Source organism: Macrotis lagotis, chromosome X (assembly GCF_037893015.1).
Source record: "Macrotis lagotis isolate mMagLag1 chromosome X, bilby.v1.9.chrom.fasta, whole genome shotgun sequence".
In the NCBI taxonomy this organism is placed as follows: Eukaryota; Metazoa; Chordata; class Mammalia; order Peramelemorphia; family Peramelidae; genus Macrotis; species Macrotis lagotis.
Genome location: NC_133666.1, coordinates 672,299,141 through 672,326,602, shown reverse-complemented (window position 1 = coordinate 672,326,602; position 27,462 = coordinate 672,299,141). Strand labels below are relative to the sequence as shown.

Here is a 27,462-nt window from a genome sequence, read left to right as displayed (position 1 = left end):
CAGATGAATTTTGTTACTATTTTTTTCTAGCTTGGCAAAAATAATGGTTTGTTAGTTTGATTCTATGGCACTGAGTAAGTAATTTGATTTGGGTAGAATTGTCATTTTTATGATATTAGCTCGACCTAACCATGAATGATTGACATTTTTCTGAGTGCTTTGATATGACTATTTGGGTGAGAGGTGCTTTGTAATTGTGTTCATACAGTTTCTGGGTTTACCTTGGGATCCAGTTTTTTCATGTAACCTTAGTTAAAACTGAATTGCAAATCTTTGAAATGCATGAATGAAAGAACAAGTTGAGAACTTGGTCTTTGTTCTCTAAATAACAAGCAGCCCTATAAGATCCCAAATTTCTAAAAGTTCCTTTGTAAGCTTTTAGGAATTTTGTTTTCCTAATGAAATAATGTTATAAATGACAGCTCACTATGTAGGCTAGAGCCCACAGCATCTTGATGAGCATGTAGTTAGTTGAAATACTATAAATTTGCAATGAAAAGATGTAGAAAACAATATTGTTATGATACTAATGATTAAGCAAAACAAATCAAATTAATTTTAAATTTACCTTTAAGACTTTTGCATGACAGAAATCAGCTTTGGCTTACAAATGCAGTGAGGATAATATTTGGTCACAAAAAGGGAGAGGAAGAAATTACCTTGAAGTCAGGGCAGAAGTTGGAGAAGTAATGGAAATATATTCAAAAGGATATATTAGGGGGGAAGTGATAATTTCTGAAGTTAAAATTTGTAACAGATAGAGAAACTTGGGTGAGGAGGAATTGTCATTTTCCAAAGGGGAAGAGATGGTGCTCCATTGCCACAAAGTGGAGCTCTTGGCTCAGGCTACCTGAATGCTGCCCCTTGGATTCTGGGTATAGTTGTGAGAATGGGAGGAAGATGAGGGAGAATCCCTGTGTGTTTCACATGTTTGTTTCTATGTAATGTTTATGAGTGGGGTGTTTTGGCAGCAGAGACTTTCTGTAGTTTGAGATTGTGTGTGTGTGTGTGTGTGTGTGTGTGTGTGTGTGTAGAAGTACATATGAAGACAGGTTTACTGAGGACTGAAAATTAAATCTTGACTCTTTATCTGATTATTTTAATCTTTTTTTTTTCTCTTTTCTATATCTGTAGTTCCTTCAGAAACAGGTAATTTTTTTGTAGCAGTCCCATTTTGTTTACTGCTTCTTGCTTTCATAATGCTTGCTTCTCACTCCACTGTAATGGAAATTAATCTACTTGGCTTGTGTATTATGGCACTATAAAAATCTTGCATGCAAATTTCCACTGACCTGTTGAAAATACTTCACTGCCAACTTAATTTCTTGCTATTCAGTTATAATATCTCAAATGTAGTAACAAAATAATACATATTGCCATATTGCACAGTATTAGAGTCCTTGTTCAAAGGCATTTACAGGTTATCTGGATAACAATATGGAATGAAGTATGTTAGACTTGCTCAATTTCTACTCTAAAAAAAGGGAGGGATGGGATTAGATTTAATATGTTTAATTCTGTGATTGAAATCTTAGGATCTTAACCTGAGCATATCCTTTATTACCAGGGGGCACAGTGGCCTTACAAATCAAAGTTTTCTCTAAAGCCCAACAAATAATAACTTATTTCAATTTTCTGCTTTTATATATTGTTTTTCCTAAAACTGGTCTTTAAAGTAGGACTTTAATTGTGGTCAAAGCACTTAATGATATGACAACTAATTATTTTGCCTTGTACTATTGTGGATTTATTGAACTTCCTTCTTACATTATTGTTGTTTTCTTGAATATGCAATGAAATTAATGTAGCACTGTTGATACTTGAATAATTATTTTAGAAGAATAGTGTCATAAACCCTCAGATTAATGATAGAAAGGAAGGATTAAGCAAAATAAAATAAATTGATATGAAATACCTCTTATTAGAAATCATCTGCCAAATTGCTGTAGGGTTGAAAAAGATGATTTTTCATATTGACTCCAGTTGGGATGTCTCCCTTAATTTTTCTTAAAATAAGGATTATACCCTTGTTAGCACTTTAGGACAATTTTTTTAGGATTTGAGGACATCTTGCTGTGGTCTTAACCTTTTTCCAACCAATTAGAAGTTATTTTGTGGAATTCAGGGTACCTTTATTTCTGCACATGTATGCCTCTAAAAAGAGAAAAAAGGGAGTGCTCATTTTAAAAATAGATTTTTTTCTATTGCTAACTCTTTTCACATGACTTTCAATTTCTTTTAATATCCAAAAGCATAACATCTTTCATATTGGATAGTTGATCTATAATACCTTAGTTTTCTTTCATTTGTAAATTCTAAAAAACTACAAGGGCAGCTAGGTGACGAAGTGGATAAAGCACCGGCCCTGGAGTCAGGAGGACCTGGGTTCAAATCCGGTCTCAGATACTTAATAATTACCTAGCCATATGGCCTTGGGCAAGCCACTTAACCCCATTTGCCTTGCAAAAACCTACAAAAAAAACCTGGTATAAATAGTATATTAATGTGAATTTGAAGATACAAATTGATCATCTAATTGCCAAATCTAATAGTTTTAGCCTGGCTAGATGGAGGTTTATTTATTTGATTTTCCTTTTCTTTTTTATTTGAGAATCTTAGTATGAATTTCAGTTTCTTTTGAGGAGAATGTGCAAAACTTCACATTCTAGAAGCATACAAGTTAGAGTTGATTATTTAAAAGATATTCAAAGAGAAATATTAATGTGGTGGTATTACACCAAACTAACAAAACCAAACATCTTTCAGTAAATACTTCACTATTATGCTTGACACAAAAAGTTTTGAATCTGCATATTTTTTGTGTGGTCAGTTTGGTTCAGAGTTGAAAGGGACAGTGGAAAATCATGGAATCCAGCCTCCTTCCTCTGAAGAAGCATAAACAGGTTAAAGAACCTAGCTGATGTCACATATTTTGTCTGAGGCTGGGTCTGGGCCCACGACATCCTGCCTCCCTCTCTAGTAAGAACCTCCTTCTCAAAGCAGATAGATAGCTAATAGTAATTCTAAGGAAGCAGTATTGATTGACCAAACTCCTGGATTTTTATCTGATTCAGATTCCCTCTTTATTTGAAACTCTTTCTTGAATACTTTTAAGTGCTGAGGTTTGAACATTAGGGAGGAATTGAGAGAGAAAAGTTCTTGACTTTTTAGGTGATTGTCACCCGTGATTATCATCTGACCACCCACAGACAACTTTGGTTTGAGTGAGAGCAGCTGGTGGAGATAACTGGGGTCCTATTATTCCCATGGTTTTTGGCCAGGATCTTAAGGTTCAGCTATGGGATGGTTTGTTTCCAGGAGATTCAGAGTAGTTGTACTTTTTCTTTTGTTTCCTTAATTTGGAAGAAAGTGTTTAGGTTTGCTTATGTTATCCTTCTTGATGATATGTGTTGGCAAATTCCAGGAATGGAGGTGGCAGTGTTTTGGCAAATTTGCTATGCCCATACTTGGACTAATTGGGCCAGGATTGTGAGCTGGCATTCTCCACCAGAGGGCATACCTTGATTGGGTTGCAAGCTCAGTATTTCATCAAAGGATCATAAATATTTAGAGCTAGAAAAGAATTCTGAGGTTATCTCTTTCCTTCATTTATAGATGATAAGTGCTAAAAAGGACTTGCCAAGGTTCCATAACTTTTAGATTCAAATCTCTATTTCCTCTTTGCTTAATGCCTGCTTGGCTTCTGCCTTCTAGCTAGGACATGTTTTTTTAAGTAAGTAGCCTTAGACTTTGCTGCCCTCTAGACCCTGTAAGCTGTTGTTGCTGTATCACAGAAGAACAAGGCTTGCAGGGATGCATGAGAAAAGATACTCAGCACATTGAGAACAACTCTCAAGTTTAATAAAGTGACTCCAGGCTCATCTTGACTTTTGCAGAATCACTTAATGATTGACTTTAAGAGTCCAAAGGGATTTCAGAGGTTTACCAGTCCAACCTGACCGTGAAAGGAGTCTCCATTATCACCTATCCAACATGCGGTTTATTCAGACTTTGTTGGAGGACCAATAGAGAGGGGTCTTTTAACTTACTGGAATTTATGATAGTGGCAATGGCCACTGTGTCCCTACTCTTCACACGGAGTAGTTTTACATGCACTTGTGCTTTCTGTTCTGTTTTAAACAAAATTAACTTTCCCTCACATAGGGATCTTTTGGATTTGGAAAATAAAGTCTGTGTCTTTTTGGCCATAGATAATATAAATCTGTACATAATGAATTTGTAAAGCAAGATGTTATAAATGATATCTTTTGTCACTTCTATAACTGTAGTAGCAAAAAATATCATGTCCTCAAATTGTTTGGGTTTGAAATTTTCACTAATAGGCTTCTAAAATGATGTGCATTTTCATTAAGCCATATCTGAATTGATTGGATCTTAAAAACACCTTACTGTGAATGTTGTGTTGGCAAATTTAAAGTTGATTTTCAGACTTGTTAGTTGTCTTATAACTCTTGAATATTCTATGCAATTAATTACCTGGTTTAGTGACCCTTCAATTGAAATCTTTTGTAGATGCTTTTACTGATTCAGCTATCAGTGCTAAAGTAAATGGTGAACACAAGGAGAAGGACCTTGAACCATGGGATGGAGGTGAAACTGCTACCAGTGAAGAATTTGAGGCTTTAGAGACTGATGTTGTAAGTAAATTTGCAATTCAGGTCATTAAAAGTTTAGTTGTCTGTGGTAGGCACTTGACTAGCTGTTACAATTGCTAAATAATAAGAAATGAGGTCATAGATATGATTATCTTGTATAATACTATTTTGAAGGAGAATTGAAGTGAATTTCTCTAAAGTTGACTAGTTTAAAATAAGTATTTCTTGATGCAAAAAATTGCTAATACAGGAATTCTCAATTTTTTAAATACTTTCATAGGAATAAGACTATTTCCTAGTGAATTATGTTTGTGATTCAGATTAGGAGTTTATTAATTCAAATTAGAAGATGAAGAAGATAAATGCCATATACATAACGTAGGTTTAACCTGGTTTCACTACCTGAAAAAAATGGAGTTTGTGTAAATAATGTGTCCTTTGAGTGTCTTTCATTTAGGACAATAATAGCTTACATTTAAGAAACTAAACATCTGAGGTTGAGGGGAGAAATGAACATATTAATATTATTCGTGGTCTAAAAGTAATTCTAGAGTTTCACATATCGTGTGTGTGTGTGTGTGTGTGTGTGTGTGTGATCTTTGTTATTGCTGTGGTGGAAACATTCATCCCATCATGGTCACCCTGTCTTGATGTGAGCTTGGGGTGGACTCTTAGCTAAACTGATTGTCTGATGCTTTTTGTTAGGCCTAGTTTTGTTGTTTATCTATCTATATTGAGACCTGCCAAAGCATGCAGGGTCATCTCCATGCAATGCAAGGGCTCCCAGAATCTAGGAATGGGTCTGATTTCAATGGTTCCTTCCTCCATCCCTGAGGACATGATTTTTAGGAGTTGCTGTGAAAAAATATTCACATATGGTAGTCAGTCCCTGTATTAACCCACCTGTCCTTTAGGTCATACCTTGGATAATGGGCATGTTCTGTTACTAGCCTAGTAACTCTATGCTAATTTTGTTCAGCTTCAAAGGATCTGGAAGAATTCAACCAGAGTCATCTCCATATATAGAACATTTGGAGTTTAGCGTTTGACCTCCTTTTTAGCCTTTATGTGACCTTAACCTGTCAATACTTCGAACTTAGGAAGACACCAAAGCTAATTTGGTCCTGTTTACCATTTTAAGTATCAGATATTTGGAGTATTGAAATACTGAACTGTTTGTCAAAAATTGTCTTAATAAGGAATCAGTATTCTTCCTAGAAACACCTTAATTATTTTGAAGTGATTCTTTGGGGCATGGGACTGAATGTGGTGACCTCAGTCTCCCTCAGAGGTGTGCGTTTCTGCTAGTATTTAAGAGACTAATCTAGAAAAATAATATACTTTTAACTTGCACCAATATCATTTAAGTGATTCAGTTCAAAAGACCATCTTACAAAGTGCAAGTGACTGTGTTTGGTCTTGGTTTTAAAAAAAACTCTTTGACAGCAAGAAACAGTTCCTGCCTTAAAGCAGTGTGCATTTGTTACCTGAGTTTAATCTATTAGACAGGTGACAATGTCAGATTTGCACTTCAGGAAAATGAATTTGACAACTGAGTGCAGGCTAGACTAGTGTTGGGGCAAGACTTGAGATACCATCAGTAGACTATTTGCGATACAGGTGGGGTTCAAACCTGAACAATGCCAGTGGTAGAGGAGAGAAAGGAGCACAAGGAAGTATGTAGTGAAGATGAAGATTGAAAGGATTTGGAAACTGATGGGATATGGATGAGATAGTCTGAGAAGTCAAAAAAGATGCCTGGGTGACTGAAAGATGGTGGTATCTTCCACAATAGTTCAGAAGTTAGGAAGAGTTTTTTTTGGGGGGGGGGGAGTGTTCATTTGGGACATACTGAATAAAAGTTGTCTATGGGACATACAATGCATGATGCACACAGTAAGCAGTTTGAAGATGTGAGATTTATGGTTAGAGGAGAGTTTAGGACTAGATTAATAGAACTGAGAATCATCTGTATTGAGATGATAATTGAATCCATGCCAACTGATGAGATTACTCAACTAGGGAGGAGAGGGCTCAATTAAATCCTTAGTGGAAATCCAGCAAAAACAACTGAGAGAGTGATAGGTTAGAAGGGACACCAAGAGAAATAGAATGGTGCTCATCATCCATTTCTGAGGCTTGGTAGGACAAGAGTGATGATAGGATAAAGGGGCAAATGTCTTAAAAGAGGAAGATGTGAATTGCTGAACTGTGTAGTTTATCAGGTGATCAAGATGTCAAAGGAAGGAGGAGAGTAGCCAGTGCCAAGGTACCTGATGGAGGTGAAGAATTGAAGGTTTGGGGGGGAAAAAAGAATTGCAGGTTTGAGCTACTGAAAATGACAGTGATGATGAAGAACAGATTGGTGATGTTAGGCGGAACAGGCTAGAATGAGACAAGATTGTGATCAGATGAAGACATCAAGAAATGAGTGAAGACTTGAGTGCAAGGTGTGGTGACCTTAGTGTTTTATGGGTGTTCATTTGGCCTCTCTGTGGAAAGTTGGTTAGAGAGGGGCAAAGACTGGATGTAAAGAGATTGGTTAATAGAGATGGGAGGGGATATTTTCATTAGATAAATTTTAATTATATTCCCTTTTTTGAATTTTTTGCCATTCTTTTTTCTGAGTAACAATCTTTAGAACATTAATGATCCACATAATGCAGTTTGTAGAATGGTACATTCATGTCTTGATGAATGGCTGAAGGGCCATAATTAAGGCACTGTGTTAGCTGTATTGTGGAAGGAAGAGTAAGATTGAATAAATTACTAGAGGGAAAAGCATACTTGATATTGCCTAAATTAGGACACCTATGTTCCAGTACAGAAGGTTACTTCAGGTTTCTTGGCCACCTTGACTGTTATCCTCTGGTGAAGGGTACACTGAGTGGGAATTCCACCTCCTGAGCTCTCTAGGAACAATTAGTTACCTCTTTTGCTACATGAATTACTCAGAAAAATTTATATCTTTGAGAATTCTTAATAAGTATTATAATGATTGCCTCATTAAATTTATTGAATATTTCTGAAATGAATTCCCTCCTAGTTAGCAATCTTATTGTTTGTTTATTATATGCCAGGCTATGCTAGGCTTTGAGGATACAAAGAGAGGTAAATGGAAGTTCTGTACATAAGCAGCTCATAACCTGATGGTGGAGGCAAGCAAGCTGTCTTCAAGATAAATAGGAAATAATTGATAGAGAGAAGGCACTAGAATGAACAGGACTTGAGGGAAGCTTCTTAGAGAAGGTAGGGCTTTAACTGGGAGGCCAGGAGACCGAGATGAGGAGGGTAGAGCATGCCAGACATGGGAAAGAGCCAGAAAAAAGCCAAGAGTTGTAGGATTTTGTTTGTGGAACAGCTAGGAGGCCAGTGTCACTGGATCAAAGACTAGGTAGTGAAGAGACAGGAGTGGTGGGAGGGGGGCTAGGTTGTGAAGGGATTGAAATGCCAAAGGAGGTTTTGTATTTGGTCCTGGACCTGAGAGGAGCCCCTGGAATTTATTGAGTTAGGGGAGTGACAGGGCTGAACTGGATTCAGGGATTGGAGTGAGGAAAGACTAGAGGCAAGCTGACTCACCATTAGGCCATTTTAATAGTTGAAGTGTGAGATGAGAGCCTATAGTGGATGGCTGGAAGGGCGTGGTTGTGTCAGAGGAGAAAAGGTCAATGTATTGGGAGAAGTATTATGAAGGTAAAGTGGTAGGTATTGATAACACATTGGATATGGAGGGTAGAGATAGTGAGGATTTCTTAGGGACTGGGAGGATGGTGATGTCCTCTACAGTAATAGGGAAATTTGGAAAGGGGAAGCATTTAGGGGAAAAGATAATGAAGTACTTTGGATGTACTTAAAATTTCTGCTGGATATCCAGCCAAATTGAAGTGTCTGAAAGGTTGTTAGAGATGTGATAATGGAGGGGTCAGCAAGATAGATGTGAGAATCATCACAGAGATGGTCATTAAATCCATTTGAGTGAAGAGCAGTATAAAGTGGGGAAAGGAGAAGGCTCAGGATGAAGAATGTGATGTGGAGGAAATAGTGGTCAGATAAATAGGAGGAAAAACAGGGAAAGGATTGTCCTGAAAATGTAGAGAAGAGCATATCCAGGAACACAGGATGATCCTCATCAACAAAGATTGCAGAGAAGTCAAGAAGAATGAGGATTGAGAAAAAGCCTTTGGATGTGGCCACCAAAAGATCATTGGTAACTTTGGAGAGAGCCCTTTCTGACCTATCTATGGAAGGAACCAGATTATAGGGAATTAAGAGAATGAGAAGAAAGAGAATCAAAAGAAGAACAATTTTTTTAATCATAGAAATAGAGCTTGAAAAGTACTTATCTAGTAGAACTTCTTCACTTGACAGTTGAGGAAATTCAGGCATAGAGAGTTTGAGAGACTTTTTTCTCAAAGTATAGAGACATATTTTTGAACCCACTTGCTCTTTCCTCAAAATCCAGCAGATTTCTACTAAAAACCTGCTGTTTTCCTCAAAGTGCTTTGAGTACTGGGTTACTGAAAATTGTCTTGTGGGACCTAACAGGATAATTTAGGATGACTTTGTAGGACTCATAAAGCAATTTAACATTTTGGAATTGGAAATAGCTTTACAGATAATGTCAGATAAACTTTTTGTTTGACTTATGTGAAACAAACCAACCTAGAGAAGTTAATATTCCAAAATCACACTCTTAGCGAATGACAGAACTGACTCTAGAATCTGACCTCTTGCCCCTCTGGTGTTTTCAGGCAATTCTGATGGAACTGGAAAATACTATCACAGTTTTCTTCTAACAGTTTACCTGACGAAAGATAACTATGATAGCCCTTTCTATTCACACCCTACCCTTTAACCCTTGAAAGAATTCCCTGCCTGTGCATGGATCAGGACCAGCAAGGTTTGAAGAATCTTACTATTTGTTAAAAAGATTGTGTCGTAATTTCAACTTTCCTACTTCATTTTTAAAAAAGCACTTTAGCCAAGCTTTCTTTGTTAAATCAAAAAAAAAAAAATTATATTACCTACATTTTCTTCCCTGAGAGCTATCCCTTATTTAGCAAAAAAAGGAAGAGGAAAAAAAGTGAACAAAACTGGCCCATGTTCCAGTAAAACTTTATAGCTCATTAAAATGTAAAATGATTTTTCATAGCTAATTATCCAACTTTGGTCCATTCTTTGGAAGTTTTACTTTTGTAGCCTCTGCATATTTGATGCTGATTAAAGATTGAGGACATAGTAGAAAAATCTGAAGAGTAAATAAACTGTCATTTTGAAAAACAAGCTTCATTTTCTTCCAGTCTAATGGATGGGATCCCAATGACATGTTTCGCTATAATGAAGAAAATTACGGTGTAGTTTCCACCTATGATAGCAGTTTGTCATCATATACGTGAGTTTTCTTTCATTTTATTTTACTTATTTGAATTTTTTCCCCCACTCTTGAATTTAGAAAATTTGTGGGAAATTTTTCCTACAGGTTTTTCAAAGTACAGAATAATTTCACTATAGCCCTAAATGCAAATTTCTGTGATTAGAGGGGAAATCTATATTGTCTATTCTATAACTCTTCTTTCCAATTGAAAGGCAGAAGTTCTTGAAACAAATTTATGTTAATTTACCATCCTAATTGAGGTTTATGAGATTGCTCAATTTTTAAGCATAAATTTTAGATGTTAAACTATACCAAGGAATTTAAATCTATGAATAAGTTTTTAAAAACTTTCAAATTTACTGCTTTTTAAAAAGTTTCTTAACATCTTGAACTATGACTCTAAAGTATTTGCTTTATTCTTTTTCTTCCATCCTTAGGGTACCATTAGAAAGAGATAACTCAGAAGAGTTTTTAAAACGGGAAGCACGAGCAAACCAATTAGCTGAAGAAATTGAATCAAGTGCTCAATACAAAGCTCGGGTAGCCCTTGAAAATGATGATAGAAGTGAAGAAGAAAAATATACCGCTGTTCAGAGAAATGCCAGTGAGCGTGAAGGGCACAGCATCAACACTAGGTATTTAATGGAAAAAAGATCCTGTATTTTGGATGTCTTCTGAAAGGTCTGTGGGATAGAGCATATATCCTTAAAGTGACTCATCCAAACTTACTTGCTTGTGAACATTTTTGTAACTTGCACTCATCTTTTTTTAAGTTCAGAAAGATGATGATCTTATTACTAAGATCTCTTCCAAGTTTTAATTTTATAATCCTAAAGAGGAACCAAAAAGTGATCATAAAAATTTACATTATATTGCAAATAGTATCTATATTTGTTCCCCAGTGATTTCTTAGAAATATTAATGCTGCTGAGATTAGAATTTATTCATTTAAAGAACCTTTCAAACAATTTTACTGCCACATTAAGTGTTTTTGCTTTATTTTGTTATTTATGCTTTCAGAGTACTCACTTTCATATAAATTACATTTCAAATAATAAGTTCTAGGCAATTTTCATCTTTCCTAGATTTTATTTTGATAGAGTCAATGAATTGTTCTTTCCTTTTCAGGGAAAGCAAGTACATTCCACCTGTACAAAGAACCCGAGATGTCATGACATGGGGAAGTGGTAGACAAAATTCTCCAAGAATGGGCCAACCTGCATCTGGCCCTACCCCTTCAAGATCTGGATCTCATACTTCAGAGTTTAGCTTGAATTCTGCAGCAGACCAAAGAGTCGTTAATGGAGGCAAGTGTTTGGTTCAATTTATGAAGTACATAGATTTAAAAATTCAAATCTTTTAAAAGATTATTTATGTACTTCTCTGTTCTGTAATTTCAATAGTATAGTTTTATACAATTTGGAATTTTTCTTAAATCGCTTTTATATACCTTGAATTGATCAAAATCACTGTGTAAAACCCATTTCCAAGTATGTTAGTTAGCAATTTGCTACATTGATGCAGTATTGTCTCTTAATATTTTTAGTACTATGTAATGCATGATTTAATCTAGATTTAAAGCAACTATGAAAATTAAGCAATCTTTTTCAGTTTTAAAAATAAATGGATAATATTTCAGTATAGTATTTCATGGAAGCATTTCCACAGGGATGTAAATCTTTGTTGTAAATGGATATTATCATGACTTAATAACTATTAAGCTGTAACTAACAAAAAAAGCAGTAGAATTGAAAGGAAAAGGCACAAAGTAAAGTAAAAACTGACATTGAATTTCTAGCATCCCTTTTTTCCATTAAGTTTCTTTCTCCAGAATTCCTCTCCAGCTAACACTCTTGAGTATTTTTAAAGGGTAAGATGATCTCTGCAGTTTGCTTTTAACTGTATTAGGAACTGCTTTTGCTTCGAGCAGAACATTGACATTTTTTGTCAATTTTCTTTACTCATTGAGTAGAGAATTAAAGGTGAAGTAGCATCATGTTCAAAATTTTCCAAATAAAAAGTTGAAAAGTGCCCTTGAAGTTCAGGATACTCAAGTGTGGGGACCCTCTGGGGAGGAGACCTGGAAAGTTCCTAAAGTCAAGGTAAGTCTGATGTCATTTAAAAATAGAAACTGCACTGATTTGTTGTTAAGCATAATCCATCATTACTGGTACAGCTGTGTTTGGTTATTGAATACTTGTAGTTGCTTTTATTTTAGTTAAGTTTTTTTGTGTTGTCTGCCCAGCGTTTGCATAACTTAATTTAGGTAACTTCTCTTTCCCTTTCACATTGAGAGGGCAGTTTGTTCTGGTCTTTCCTTTCTTTTTTAAAATACTAATGAATGAATGTTAAGTCAGTTGCCATTGATACAAATGTGGAAAACCACAGTAGTTAAGATTTGGTCTTCTCCCCTTCCTTTGGAGTAGTAGAGGTTGGTTCAGCATCAGCAGGTGATGGTAGAATTTGAGATGGCGAGGAGCTGGATTGTTTTACGGTGTCGTTAGGGGGAACAGATGCCCCTTGCCTTCATGATGGTGTTATATTGGAAAAGAGCTCATATAGTTCATTCCTTTTCTTCCTGAGTTTTGTGTTGTTTTATTGTGGAAGTCCTCTGGTATGTTCTGTACTTGTCTCGACAAGGCGGGACTGAGGAACCTTTAGAGGAACCAGGCTTTCTTCCTCAAGTAGTATGAGTAGATCTGAATTAACCCTTTAGGAACGTGTGTTCATTTCAACAGACTCATTTAAAAGAACATGTAAACTTTTACTAGTTGCCTAACTGTGCCAGAAACCAAATCATATAACTGTCCTCAAGGGGTTCAACGTACAAAAAAATCATTTTTGTCATTTTCCTTTTTTTTTCTTCTGTTTGCTTTTTCCCCCCCATGATTTTTTCTTTAGTTTTTATACTTTCCTTCATATCATTTGTTCTGTCAGGTGTTCCCTGGCCATCGCCTTGCCCATCTCCTTCCTCTCGCCCACCTTCTCGCTACCAGTCAGGTCCCAACTCTCTTCCACCTCGGGCAGCCACCCCTACAAGGCCGCCCTCCAGGCCCCCCTCGAGGCCATCCAGACCCCCGTCTCACCCCTCTGCTCATGGTTCTCCAGCTCCTGTCTCTACTATGCCTAAACGCATGTCTTCAGAAGGTACAATACCACAATTTGTTCATATTTTTGTTTGTCTTTGTTTAACTCCTGTGTGAGTTTATAATTACAAAATTGTTTCCTCTTCATTATTTTAGTAACTATAATTTTCACGTTTTAACTTTAGTTTAATCAAAACTATTTCTATTAACTTTTTGTTTTTACAATGAAATTTTATTTTTTAAAAAGACTGAAGCTGCAAAATATCCCCAGTGGATAGAAAGCAAAGCTCAGAGTGGTATAATGATGCTTATTTTATAACGCTAAAAAGTCAAATTTCAGTACTAAATGAATTATTTTGCCCCTGACTCATGATGGAGTGTAAGTGAATAAACTGTGATTTCACCAGTTCTTTATTCCAGTCATAAATTTATATTATACATATCCTTTAGCAAGTGCATTAACTATTTTACTGTCAGCAGACATTAGTTTAGATTTGGGATCATTTTTGAGAGACCTATCTTGTTGTTGCCAGTGTGTGTGTGTGTCTGACCTCATATTTCCTTACTGAATAATAGTTGGTAGGCATGCTTTTAGATTTACGATTAAATAAATGTACTTTTGGTTTGTTCTCTTGTGATTGAAAAGACCATTAAATGATGGAGCTAGCTTATTCCCTGAAGCAGTTGGTTGCAAAAAAGCAAAGTCTGTACTTTGATTCCCCTACACACTGCTAAAGTTGTTTTACTTTTCAGACAGTGAATTATGTAACCATACATTTGGATCTTTATTTTTTTAGAGTATTGGATTGTGAAAGGGCTATTTTAAGTTGGGAGATGAGTCTAGATCAAGATGTTGCTTAAACTGTCAGAGAACCTTTTGCTCCTATTGAAACTTTGGATTTCATTCCGTGGCCTGAATCTATACTTGATTTCAAATTTTAGTTTGTGACTCATCAAATACATTAAGAGTATGTAGTGCAGGAAGATTGCTTCTTGGTTCCAATGCAAGGAAGAATAAACTTTTTTTTTTAAGTTTTGTAATTTTAGATCCCAACTCAAGATACTTGTGTTTAAGTTTTATCTAATATACTTTTACAAAATTTCAGATTCATTCATTACAAAATTTGGGAGGAGGCAAGGAAATTAACATGATGATGGCTATATTTACAATAAGTTTTGCATCTAAGTTATGTAGGTATCATGCTCTTAATTGGAGCTACCAATACCTAGACCAGCAGGTATTGCTTCTTTTCTGTATAAAAGGAAAATGTAACATTCTGATGAAATAGTGAACATTGTTTTTCAAATAAAGATGTGGAGATAAGGCATCTTTCATGTTAATGATTTTGGCGTGACCAATACAAGTTATGACAGTCTATTTTAATACTGTACTATTTGTCAGTAAATGATTATAGATGTATGTTTTCTATTTGCATAATGTTTTTGTTTTTGTTTCCATTTTACATTTTTCAAGGCAGTGGGGTTATAAGTGGCTTGCCCAAGGCCACACGACTAGGTAATTATTAAGTGTCTGAGGCTGGACTTGAACTCAGGTACTCCTGACTCCAAGGCCAGTGCTCTATCCACTGCACCACCTAGCCGCCCCTCCTTTTTCTTTTAACGTGAATTATAGGATCCTTTATTCATATTTGAATTCAATTTGAATTTCAGAATTGTCAATATTAAATTTAATATAGGGTATCTAGATTGCACAGTGGATAGAGCACTGAGCCTGGAATCAGGAAGACCTGACTTCAACACATGCAAATTGTGTGACCTTAGGCAAGTTACTTCACCTCTCTCTGCCTCACTATTTCCCAGGGTAAATGTGAGGATCAAATGAGACAATGTTCATAAAGTACCTTGCAAAATTTAAATTAATTTTAGAAAAGTCAAGTTATATTGCAGTAAACATCATGATAGGAAAGGTAAGATTTTTAAACATCATTTAATTGCACAACTGTTCCAGATATAACACATATTTTTATTGCTTGAACAGTTTTTTGTAATATACCATGAATAAAACTGCAAACGTGATTAAATTTCTACATTGTAACTATGTTTATCACTTTTTTCAAAACCATACTGTGTAATTAAGACCAGTTGGTGGTAGGTGCTTACCTTTCCATAACAAATCTAAAAGGCTGTACTTCCGTGGTGCGTGTGTAAGGATAATTGGCAATGACAACTCTCATTTTGATCCCTGTTTAATTATTTTACCTTCTAATCTTGTTTTTGTATAAAACTGTTCAGAAATGGCAGTCAACCTCTTACTTAGGCAGCTAATGTAATTTTACTGCTGGAAATCATGAAAATGGGAGGTGAGTTTAGGGCAGTGATTGGAAAAGCCGCCTTAGGATCATGAAGATGAAAGTTTAGGTCTTGCCTCTTATTGGTTGTGGAACCTTGGGCCATTCCCTTGACCTCTCAGTATCCCAAACAGCTAAAACTGCAGTGCAGTTGCTAGTCTCTATTGGTTTCCTTACCTGGGGAGTTTTTTCTTTCAAAGAAAATGTCCACAAAGCTGTTGTTGTACCTCATCTCATAAGTTACTCAGAATTTTAGTACCAAATTCGAAAGAATTTTCAGCATCAATAAAATAACAGCAAACACTGGACTTCTTATGGTAAGGCATTTAGAAATGCTTAAATTTTAATTTTAGATCACTACTTGATAGGGAGATTGTGGAAAAACTTTAGATTTTTCAACCTGTGTTTCAGGAGACTGTTGGTTTCTGTCTTTCCTGGACATACTCTTATTTGATTTCTATGATTTTTAAGGAATGCCTACGTGGTATGTATTTAAATAAAATAAGTTTTTGTTGGGCAAATTTCATGATACCCATTTTTTTGAAAGAATTGGTAACCCTGCTTATTATAAAAACCAAAGTTAGCAATTACTGTGATCTTTAAGTAAAAGTCAGCATTTCCATTATTCTCTTTTTAATATGATCAATATCAAATTCCGTAATTTTTACAAATAGTATTCCTGTAGTTAAATTGCCATTTGGGTATGCATCCATATGAAAAGCAAAAAGTAGATTTTGTAGCATTCATGTGATATTTGTTGTTCTTTTTTTAGGACCTCCAAGGATGTCACCAAAGGCCCAACGACACCCTCGTGGTCACCGAGTTTCTACTGGGAGGGGTTCAATCTCCAGTGGTTTAGAGTTTGTTTCCCACAATGCACCAGGCGAAGTACCTGCTCCTCCTGTGGCACGGAGTAGCCCCTCAGGAGGAACGTGGTCATCAGTGGTCAGTGGGGGTATGTCAAGTTTTGTTTGAGGCATAGTTCTGCCATTCTCTGGGATTAGTGGGATTAAGTCAGTCTTTTGGGGGATTTATCATATCCACCATTTGACTGGAGAGAGTTGAAATAATCTAGCCAGGATCTAATTCTTGTTGTGGTCACAAAGCTTTATTAATTTTTGCCAAGTTAGGGGAAAGACAGTTCAATTTAACTTGAAGAAAAAAATGCTTATTTTTTTTCTTCTGGTTTTTACAAGGCAGTTGGGGTTAAGTGACTTGCCCAAAGTCATACAGCTGCGAAATTAGTATCTGAGGTCAGATTTGAATTCAGGTCCTTCTTACTCCAGGATCATTATCTATCCATTGTGCCACCTAGCTGCCCCTGGATTATCTTTCATTTTGCTGTTATTTTCACACTCAAAATCAAAGGCAAAAATTTATGAGTGGTTGGTTTGTTTAGAGAAAATGGCCCTTAAGCAACCATACAGTTAGTATAATAACTCTGCTACTTTTCCTTGACTATATTCTTAAATATTTCTCTTCCATCTATTGTTATTTCACTGAAGAGGAGGGAATTTATTACTTAGGTATTTTTATCTCACCTTTCCTTTACCAAATACATAACCGCTGGGCTTTATGTCTCACAAAAAAAATTTTAAACCAAATTAAAAAAATGCTTACCCCATTTTTTGCTTTTACTTGAAGTTTAAGCACTTCCTTTGTTTACAGCTTCTGTAGAAATCCTCTTCAGTGAGGAATGTGACTTTAGGGTCAGGATATTGAAATTCCTTGTCTCTTTTTCATTATTTTTTCCCATTATCAATTATTTTCATATTAAAACTAAAACTAAAATTTTCTTGACATTGGGCTTAATTAATCACTTAGCATTATATTATTTATCTGAAGATAATCTTTGAATATAGGATTGTACTGTAAGCTGAGGGCAAGTGCTGGAGAAGCATTGCAGGTGTGAGGAAGCTATCCCAGAGTGGTTTATCTAGGGAATTATTTGAACTAGGATTTGAACTCTTTTTCTCCTAATTTAATCTTGAGCGTGTTGCCTCCTCAGTGTTGGAGGAATAAGACTTGAAAGAAACATTCAAAATCAGTCAATCCAAAACATTAAAAAAAAATAGATATTTTTCTTCATTCTAATAGGATAAGAAATATTTTAATGAGGTTTAAATAGATTTTTAATCAGGTGGTTTTTGTAACCATTTAAGGAAGAAAATTGAAGTGAATTAGATTTGTACCATTTTTTCCTAAGTACTAAATCTGAGTTATAACTGGAATATATGCTATAGAATATCACTGTTAATTCCTTTTTTCCAGATTTAGTCACCTCGGATGTATTTTAGCTGCCCGAGATAGCTGGTTGCCCTAATTTCTGTAGGTGAGGAACTGTGAGAATTAGGTTTGTTGAAGGGTTAGGTTTGGAAAATGAGGGATAATCAAAGTTCTCTAGAAAAGCAGTCTATATTAACATTTAATACCTATGTTTGCAATAAAGCCAACATGAACTAAATACCCATTTTGTTGGATTGAGGAATCATCACTTGATAGACAGCTGTGTGAGAATGAAGATGAGGGCCACCTTCCACAGGAGAGTTAGATTTCAGATGGTGACTGGGTTGTGTAAGGACTCGGGCACCAAAGAGCTTGTCTACATGAGGCTCTGATGGAGAGGTGGGCCAGAGCTTGGAGGAGCCACTGCCAGGGAGGAGCGCCCTGGGGGCAGGGAGAGGGAAGAGTCAGAGCCAAGTGGCATGCCCTAAGACAAGAAGACAGCCTTCATCATTGCCAAGATGGAGGATGACCAGACGGACTAGCTGTGTAGGGTCTCTGCCTCTTGTTTCCATGGCTCCAACTTCCTAGGATGGTGGTGAGGGTCAGAACAGATAGTATTTGTGAGGTGGTTAGTTAGCCTAGGGCCTGGGAGGGTGAGATCGATTCTGGATTGAGGCTGTCAGCGGAGTTTGTAATAGTGGATTATTCCATTGCCTTGATGGAGGTTAATCTATTTTCCTAATCAAATTTATAGCTGATATTTTTCAATAAAATATTTATGTGTTTAGAGTGGTTTCTAAAGGAAGAAAGGAACCATTACATGGGTAAGAATGTCATGACTACTGCTGATACCCCTTCTGGGATTTAGGACAAGGACAAAGGAGAGAAATGGATAGGCCTTCCTTGGATTTTCTGCTTTTCTTTTTACCTCTTAAGAACAGTCCTAACCTCCCAGTTTTTATCTGTTTTAAAATGTATAGAATATATCTAACCTGAAACGTGTGAATCTAGTCTTTCTCATTGCTCTTAATTCCATTGTGTTCCTCTTGAGGTGCCTTGCCATGATCTGGAAATAAACTTGCCTCCTTGATAACTGTGCCAGAGAAACCCTGGCTGCCACAGCCCCTCCCATGCTGACCAAGGTTCAGATGACAAAACTAGAGGCCCACTCATCCTGGGAGGGCTGCAAATCACATCTATTAGCCTTGTTGTTTTTGAGTCATTTTTAGTTGTTTCTGACTCTGTGATCCTGTTGGGGTTTTCTTGACAGATACAGGGTTTTGCCATTTCCTTCTCCAATTCATTTTACATGTGAGGCAAACAGGGTGAAATGACTTGCCCAGGGTCACACAGTTAGTACAAGTCTTAGTTTGTTCTCAGGAAGATGAGTCTGGCATTCTATACGCTGTACCACCCAGTCACCTTACCTTGTGCTTGGAACCAAATCTTTTCCCTTCTTCTTCACACCCATGCCAAGTGATTTAACCCTCTAAGGTACAGAGGAATTGTGGAAACACTTGGAGTTGAGTGTTTCTCATGCTAATGAAATCTGTGATCTGTATCCAAAGCAAAGCAAAAAAATAGTACTCATGACTCACTGGTTTGATGCTTCATTAGCTTAGCAAGAACAGTCCAAAGTATTTGGTATAAACACAAATTCTGAAAGGTTAGTTCCTACAGGGTTGTACAGAAAGGAGAGCATTGAAACAAGGGCAGAAAGAAGGTTTGGCAGACTTCTGGCCCTTTTAGACCTTATTTCCAAATGAGTCAGGTGGCACTGGTCAGCATTGTACTAGGCCTCATATGTTGGACCTCATCATAACTCCCATTATTGTAGTATTGTGTGGTTTATAGAGCAGTGTATAATATTCCTTGTGTCCAAAGACTGAGTGGGAGCTGGGCTACAAATATTCTTTTCCCACTGGGCCCCCTGTCTCTCATGTACTCTCCTTGAGAGGTAATGGTGTGGTGTCCAGGGCAAGGACTTGTCCCAGTTTAGTCATGTCTCCAGGGAGTACCTGCCATCAAAGCTCACATATGTGCTCAGGAAGCATTTTTATTTTGTACTATCCCTTCTCTCTTTTTTTTTTTTTTTTTATAGTTCCAAGATTATCTCCCAAAACGCACAGACCACGGTCTCCAAGACAAAGCAGCATTGGAACTACTACTACTGGTCCAGTTCTTTCTTCTCCCCAACCTGGGACTGTGTCCACCGAATCTGTTGCTATGCCTGTGCCAGCTGCTTCTCCTACACCTGCCAATCCTGCATCCAACCGAGCAGTTACCCCATCTAGTGATGGTATGTGATGGGGAGTTCTTGGCATCTGTCATTTGTCTCTATGTGTGGCATATCGGTTTGGTATTTTTATAAATTTTTATAAATTTTTATAAATTTTTATAAATTAGTTGTGTAGTTGATATTCTCAGTAATGTCCTTGAGACTGCCTTGTATGTTTTCATCACCTAACCAGATTATAACCTTTTTGTGTTGTTTTCTTTCTTTTTTTAACTTAAAGATTTCTGTTTAGGGTCCCTTGTTCTAAACCAAGATTAAGAATACTATGGTTCAGTGTCTTTTTCACTTTTTCAGCATGTGTTTACTGGACTAACTTTGATCCCTAAAACTACCTTTCCAGCTAAAGATTCTAGGCTTCAAGATCAGAGGCAAAATTCTCCCGCTGGAAACAAAGAAAATATTAAGCCGAGTGAGACCTCCCCAAGCTTTGTAAAAGCAGAAAATAAAGGTTAGTATGTAAAAACAGCTTAGATAGACAATCCTAGAGTGGAATAATAAGAGAAAATTTGGAATAACCACAAATTGCATAACATCACTGAGAGTTAATCTGACCAGACATTTGTGCAGTTTGTATATCAGTGAATACAAAATAAAGCACAACTAAAATAATTGAAGAGAAATACTGTCTGTGCTTTTGCCTTAACAATAAATTAAGTCATATCACCAATGGAGTATCTTCTAGAACTAGATAAAAGAGGAACAAAATTCATGTAGAGAACCAAATCCTGATATCTCAAGGGAAATGATGAGTAAAGATGTGCAAGTCACTTTTTAATATGACAATCAAACAGTGTGGTATCATTTAGAGAAGAGAAAAGGACATGAGCAGAATGGATGAGATTCACAGGAAAGAGGCAATGGGAACTAATCTCCTTCTCCCCACCCCCCAGTATTTGGTGAAATCAAGAAACTTAAGTTTAGGAGAAAGCCGAAAGAACTGGAAAAGGTGCCAGTAATAAACAAAAAGAGAAAGTTGGAAAGGATTTTTGGCAGCTACAATTAGGGGAGAATTCTCAGACAAATAAAGGCTAGGTAAGAACATAAAAGACAGAATTGACAGAATTTTAAAACTAGGAACAAGTAGAATTCTGAGAAAAGAAAAATCAGTGATTGTAGAATGTGGGGGAAGAATTTATATTGATACTCATGATAAAATTGCAACATTAATGATGTGCATAGGTGATTGATACAGATAATTAGCACCAAAAGCTATTCTTCAATAGATACATGGTTCAAAGATATGGTTGATAGCCTTCAGAAGAATTACATTCTATAAACAATAATCCAAAGGAGTGCTCCAAATCACTCATAGTAAGAGAAATGTAAACTAAGAAAATTCAAGGAGACAAAAACTGTGAAGAGTCAGTAGTGAGTTGTAAAAAGCTGAAAAGCACAGTAATATATTTATGGGCAAGTCTGCACTCTTATCTAGTTCTACACTTCAGTTTCGATTTTTTTTTTTTTTGGTTGGTTTTTGAAAGGTTAAGTGATTTGCCCAAGGTCACACAGCGAGGTAATTATTAAGTAACTGAGTCCCGATCGGAACTCGGGTCCTCCTGACTCCAGGGTTGGTACTTTTCCACTGCGCCGCCCAGCTGCTGCTAGTTCTGATTTTTTTTTTTTTTTAAGGAATATTATCTAGGGGTGGCTAGGTGGCGCAGTGGATAGAGCACCGGCCCTGGAGTCAGGAGGACCCGAGTTCCAATCCAGTCTCTGATACTTAATAATTACCTAGCTGTATGGCCTTGGGCAAGTCACTTGACCCCATTGCCTTGCAGAAACCTTTAAAAAAAAGGAATATAGTCTAAAAAACTGATAGAGGAATATAATGAAATATGATTGTACAAGAAGAAATGACAAGTTGAAGAATTAACCAAAATGTCTGAAGATTTGTATGAACTGACACAGATTCAAATGTATAACATTTACATTGATGACAATAGATTTGACAAAAGATCAGTAAAAGTTAGTCTTGTTCTGAGTGATTGAAAAACCACTAAAGCCCAAGGAAAAGAAAATGAAACCTTCTGGCTTCTCACAATGAAGAATATCCCTGGGGCAGAATGGTTTATGGATTTGAGGGGATCCCTGATGAGCCAAGGTGGAGCACCTGACTTGTACCTAGGTGAAGAGGGTACGAGGACCTGTATGAGGCACATTCTCCTCTCTCAGCCCACCTTGAGTTCTCTTCAAAATATAACCAGCTTCCATAGAGTGGAGGACTCCAGGGAGTTTTTAATATGCAACTGTGGTGTCCCAGGCCCTGTGTCCTAGGAGGGAGAGACTTGTGTTATCTCATTTTACTGATAAGGAAACTGAGGCAAGTTCAATAACTTACTTGTCCAGGGTTATGTGACTTAGAAGTGTGTGATGTTGAATTTGAACTCAGGTCTTCCTGACTCTAGTCCCATAGCTCTGTCAATGCTTTGCCGCCTTTCTCAGTATTTTTCCTGTTGTAGTATGTGTTGTTCCGATGTCCTCTTTGTGAGTTATGTGAGTTTGATTAGTTTAAAAGTTTTCCAGAAAAGGTATGTCGGAAGGGGATGCTGTGTGTAATGCCCAGCAAGTGAAAAAAGGGAAGGACTGTGGGTTTTGATCAGTAAATGATTTCTCTGTACACTTATACCTAAACAAGTGTATTTTTTTTACTGTCAGGTAGATTCTGAGTCTTAATATTTTGTATTGTAATATTGGACTTCATTTTTTTCTAGACCCACATGCATTTGAGAGCAATAAAAATGCTTTATAGAGCTGAACATCTCTATTTTGAGGGAAAAATATGAATGTCTAATTTTACATTTCTTAATTTTGTAGGTATATCACCCATTGTTTCAGAACATAGAAAACAAATTGATGATTTGAAGAAATTTAAGAATGATTTTAGGGTAAGTATTTTTTCATATGTTTAAATGTCACTGATGTTTGACTAAAATAGAAATAATCTCTTGGATTGCATATTGACTTACAAACTATAAGTTAATGTTATCTATGTTTTTTTTGTTTATCATTTCCCAATTATGTTTTAATCTGATTTGGAAACAAATTTACCACATCTTATAAGAAAGACTTCGATTCATTTGACACATCTGTGTTTTTAATATCTTTTTTTTGCAAGTGAATTGTTTTTAGGTGCTCAAATGAGCATCTTTGTCACCATATTTTAACTTGTCCAGTGCACCTTGTCCAGTGTTTAAAGGTAGATTTTTATCAAAGATTTGAACAACTAATCTTATCTTTTCCAAAGGCCATAAATTAGTGATTGAAACTTTAAGATATAACAGCTTCCAGGGTTGTTCTCCTCCCATAAATCATTGATGCCTGCTGCTTGTTTCCAGTCCTCATTTGCTGACTCCCCTGAGGTTGCCTCTCTAGCCACCCTTCAACTGGCTGGTGCTTCCACCTTCCCTCCTTAGATGTTCTTCTAGGAAAGTTCACCCAATAAAAATCAATGTGACTGCTGTCTCTGATAGCATGGTCCTCCTCCCATCCCTTCTCAGGAAGAAGCTCACTGACTCTGCTCTTTCCTCACGCCTGTCTTCAGCCTTAGTAGAAGTGCACTGTGCTATGGATGCATGGTCCTCAGGACCTCTGTACCTGCGTACTCCTTGGACTTTGTGTCTTTGCGCCGTGTACAAATCTGCCTTCCTCAGCCTCTGTTTCCATGTTAGTAAATCGAATTACAACTCCTCTTACTTCATTCTTGAAAAAGTGCCAGCTTTGAATGTCCCGGCCCCAGGTGTACCCTCTTGGTATTAGGTTGAAATTTCAAAATTGCTTTCTTCAGAAAAGACATTCCTGATCTTCCCTTTGTTTTGGAAATAGCTTGATACTCTTAGTTTTTCATTGCTATCTGCATATCACTTTTCTGTGGTCTTCTCAGCACACTTCACCTTTTCTGAAAACCTGGGCTTTCTCCCTTCTTCCAATGTTACCCCCTAGGCACATATCCTTCAAGATCTTCTCGGCCCTCACTGTGTTTGTCAAATGGGCCTCCCTTTCCAACTCCCGTTTCTGGTGAAACACACCTTCCCCCAAGTTATCTTGGACTGGGAAAATGTATCACTCAGTTTTTCTGTGGGTTCTGCCCCTCTAAATTTTGGCTAGAGTCATAATTTGTTGGCTTTTGGAGTTTTGGGGGGGAAGGAGTTCCTGGGAATTGTTGTTTTCACACTGCCATCTTGGCTCCACCTCACCCCCCATTACCACCACAATGGGCCTCCCTTTCCAACCCTTCTTTTTCAGTCCTGCAGGGCTTGTTGATGACTTCATCTGTGTGGGTTCACCCCCATCAGTCTATATCCCAGCCATACCAGGCTTTCTCATTCTATATGGTGCTGGTTGAAGGCCTTCCCTGAGTTGAGTCATTCAGAATGCTGGAGTCCTTTCTCTTGCTCTCCTTATATTTTGTAAGTCCTTCCTGAATTCCTCTTAGATAACCTTTCTTTGACCACCTCACTAGCCCATCTTCCTTTCTGATGACACCTCACTTGTGTGCTGGTGGTCATAGCAAATGCTCTTCAGCCTCCTACATCTCTCCTCCCCTAGAGAAATTAGTCTTCACTTTGTTCAGAATGGTGGATGTACACTTCAGTGTATTGAATGTGCAGCATCTTTTATCCATTTAGTTTTTTTTCATTTATATTGTTAGATTCTCTCTTGGTCATCCATGACCTCAGTTTGGGAGTGTGGTGGTGTGGTTTTGAGCTTGGTGTCTTCAACTCAGTATTGAGTGCCAGTTGGATCATTGGGAGGACATGCACACTAGAGGGAATCTCTGCTCTTTTATGAGAGGGCTTCTCCAGGACTGGGAGCAAAGCTTAGAGTAGGTGCTTGACTCCCTCTTGTGCCACTTGGCCTTTTTTAGTTTCCGTTTCATGGGGAGAGAGGTTTTCTTGATAAAAGGTTAGGTTTGAAGCTGTGGCTAAGTCTTAAGATGATAGGGACCAGTTGTGTAAAACAAGAAGTTGTCTAAGGAGATGGTTTTATTTTCTCTGATCTTATTCGTTTCTCAATAAGCCTTTGCTTATTGCTCAGTTTGAACCACACTTTGCATGAACTCACTTTTGTGTTAAAGTCATTGTGTATCAAAGAACAATAAGCTGGCAAAATAGAATACTGGTCCTGGAATGAGGAAGAACAGAGTTCAAAACCTGTCTCAGCTATTTAATCTCTGTGTGACCCTTGACAAGTCATTTAATCTCTGATTGTCTTAGTTATTTTAACTCTAAAATTAGAATAATCACCAGGGGCATTATGGATTAGGGAATAACTACAAACCCCTTAGCTTGGTGCCTGGGCAATAGCAGTAGCTCTGTCAGGGTTATCGCTTAGCTATTCTGTTATGTAGGTTGGAATTTGGCCAGTCCACAAGCATTGATCAAGAATCTGCTGTGCAGGCAGTGTGCTGGGCTGGGAATCAGAAGAGAAGAAGGAGGCTGTCCCTGCCCTCAGTTTTTCAGAATATAATGTGTATTTGTATGTGTGCAAGCATGTGCCAGGTTATTTTGGTAGATGGACTACTAGTTGGGGAAATCTGGAAGGACTTTATTGAGATGGGGGAGGGAGAAGAATTTTCAAGCAAATTGAGTGTGTGTGTGTGTGTGTGTGTGTGTGTGTGTATGGTTTGATTGAGAAGGAGAATAGGGTGCTTGCTTTGGCAGCACATAGAGAAGATTAGCATGGCCCCTGTGCAAGGATGACACGTAAATTCATGAAGAGAATGAGAGTAGAGGATGATCTGAAGTTGGGACCTGGGAGGCAAGGATGGTGGTTCCTTGGAGAGAACTGAGGAAGTTCAAAGAGGGTATCATTAGAGGATCTTGCTAATTAAGTTCCATCTAGAATTGCTATGCTTTTTATACTATTCTTTATTAGAATATTTATCTTGACAGAATATTGATCTTGACTGCCCTGCTATGAGTATGTTAATTCATTAGCCAGGTCTCCTGTTACATTTAGAGGCAGACTAAGAACTCTGAATGTTATCACATTTCCTATTTCCCCAGACCCCCACAAACCTAGGGGACTGTTGTTACTGTTTTCTTTTTTTTTCCCCCTTTGTTTTTGATGAAATGCAGTATCCCAACTCTTGGATCATCTTGTGGTAGATCTCCTCGACATGAGCCTGTCCGTTCCCACTATCTTGAGAAGAAGCTCTTTAGGTCTCTTTACTTTGGTAATGAAAATGAAGAAGAGTAATTAATTGCCTTTCTTTAGTTACAACCCAGTTCCACTCCTGACAATGTGGATCATCTGCTCAACAAAAACAGAGAAGGAGAAAAGTCCAGAGATGTGATCAAAGAGCAGCCGGAGCCAGGGCCTAAGGATGCTCTCCTGGAGAACCTCAGTGCCAGCTGCCCAGGTGGTGGCAGCAAGCCAGGCAGTCCTTGTATTTCTCCATCAGCCAGTGGGAACTCCGACCAGAAGAGAGGCCCGGAGGTCACTTCCCAGGGTGTCCAGACCGCCAGCCCAGGAAGCAAACATGACAAGGAGGATCCAGAAGATAAAAAAGATGCCGCTGAGTGAGTCTACACTTGTAGTTGAAAGTATCCCATTAGGAAATTAGCTTTAATGTCTTGTTTTGTGGTGAACTTCCATTGTGTGGAGCACATTGCATAATTAAAGGCAAAACTTGATTTTTTTCTTTTCTTTTTTGCAAGGCAATGGGGTTAAGTAACTTGCTGAAGGCCACACAACTAGGTAATTATTAAGTGTCTGAGGCCAGATTTGAACTCAGGTGCTCCTGACTCCAGGGCCGGTGCTCTATCCACTGTGCTACCTAGTCTCCCCCGACAAGTAAATCTTTACTGTCTCAAAAGCACACTCCAAATTGAGGAGATACCTTACAATATTTTTAATGATTATATTGCCAAAATATTACATTACTTCATTATATTATCAATGGCCCTGTAATGGTGATGAGCCTCTTGGGACTGAGAAGAAGGCTCAGTTCCTGTTGAGCATTAGGAGGATTTTTGTAGAATAAGATAGGAAGGAGAAAATAAAGGGAAAAAAAGAGAACAAGTACTTAGAAAGGGCCTTCCTAGGGGCCAGGCACTCTGCAAAGCACTTTACCATCATCTCATTGGTTCTCTAACAACTGGAAGGCAGGTGCTGTGTTTATCCCTATTTAAAGACGAGACTGAGGCAAACAGGGAGAAGTGACTCACTTGGTCACATAGCCGGGAAGTGACTGAGGCAGGCTTTGAACTCAGGTCTCCCTGATTTCAGGTCCTAGGCTCTTTCTATTGTGCTACCCAACTGCTAAGATTCAAAATGTTCTAAAACATTTTCATTTCAACAACTTTTGATAGGAAGTTTCTAAAATGCCCTTTACCACTTTTACTTTCCTTTTGTTGTATTTACTTTACATATTGTAAGATCTTGTGAATATTGTAATCTTGTGATTTAATAATTGTAACAGCTTGGTGACAAAGTTTGGAAAACCTAGGTTCAACTCTTGCCTCAAACATTAACTTCTTGGAGCCTCAGTTTCTTTATCTGTAGGTAGAAATAATAATAGCACTCACTTCCTTGGGTATTCTAAGATTCAAAT

General features: G+C 37.4%; 1 protein-coding gene and 1 pseudogene across 10 annotated transcripts in view; both read left to right on the top strand.

Moving 5' to 3' along the window:
• The window catches only part of ATXN2 (ataxin 2), a 108,623-nt gene that overhangs the window by 50,405 nt on the left and 30,756 nt on the right, over positions 1-27,462 (top strand). For 8 of the 10 annotated variants that reach the window (XM_074205719.1, XM_074205725.1, XM_074205726.1 and 5 more), the window contains exons 6-15: positions 4,534-4,658; positions 9,917-10,008; positions 10,428-10,625; positions 11,119-11,297; positions 12,928-13,137; positions 16,158-16,340; positions 19,713-19,910; positions 20,248-20,355; positions 22,722-22,792; positions 26,124-26,428. In XM_074205719.1, the coding sequence (XP_074061820.1) occupies positions 4,534-4,658; positions 9,917-10,008; positions 10,428-10,625; positions 11,119-11,297; positions 12,928-13,137; positions 16,158-16,340; positions 19,713-19,910; positions 20,248-20,355; positions 22,722-22,792; positions 26,124-26,428 (1,669 nt within the window). The remainder of the gene's footprint in view (positions 1-4,533; positions 4,659-9,916; positions 10,009-10,427; positions 10,626-11,118; positions 11,298-12,927; positions 13,138-16,157; positions 16,341-19,712; positions 19,911-20,247; positions 20,356-22,721; positions 22,793-26,123; positions 26,429-27,462) is intronic. The other 2 variants (XM_074205722.1, XM_074205723.1) reach the window with 1 other exon arrangement.
• On the top strand, positions 25,552-25,637 carry LOC141503766 (U6 spliceosomal RNA; annotated as a pseudogene).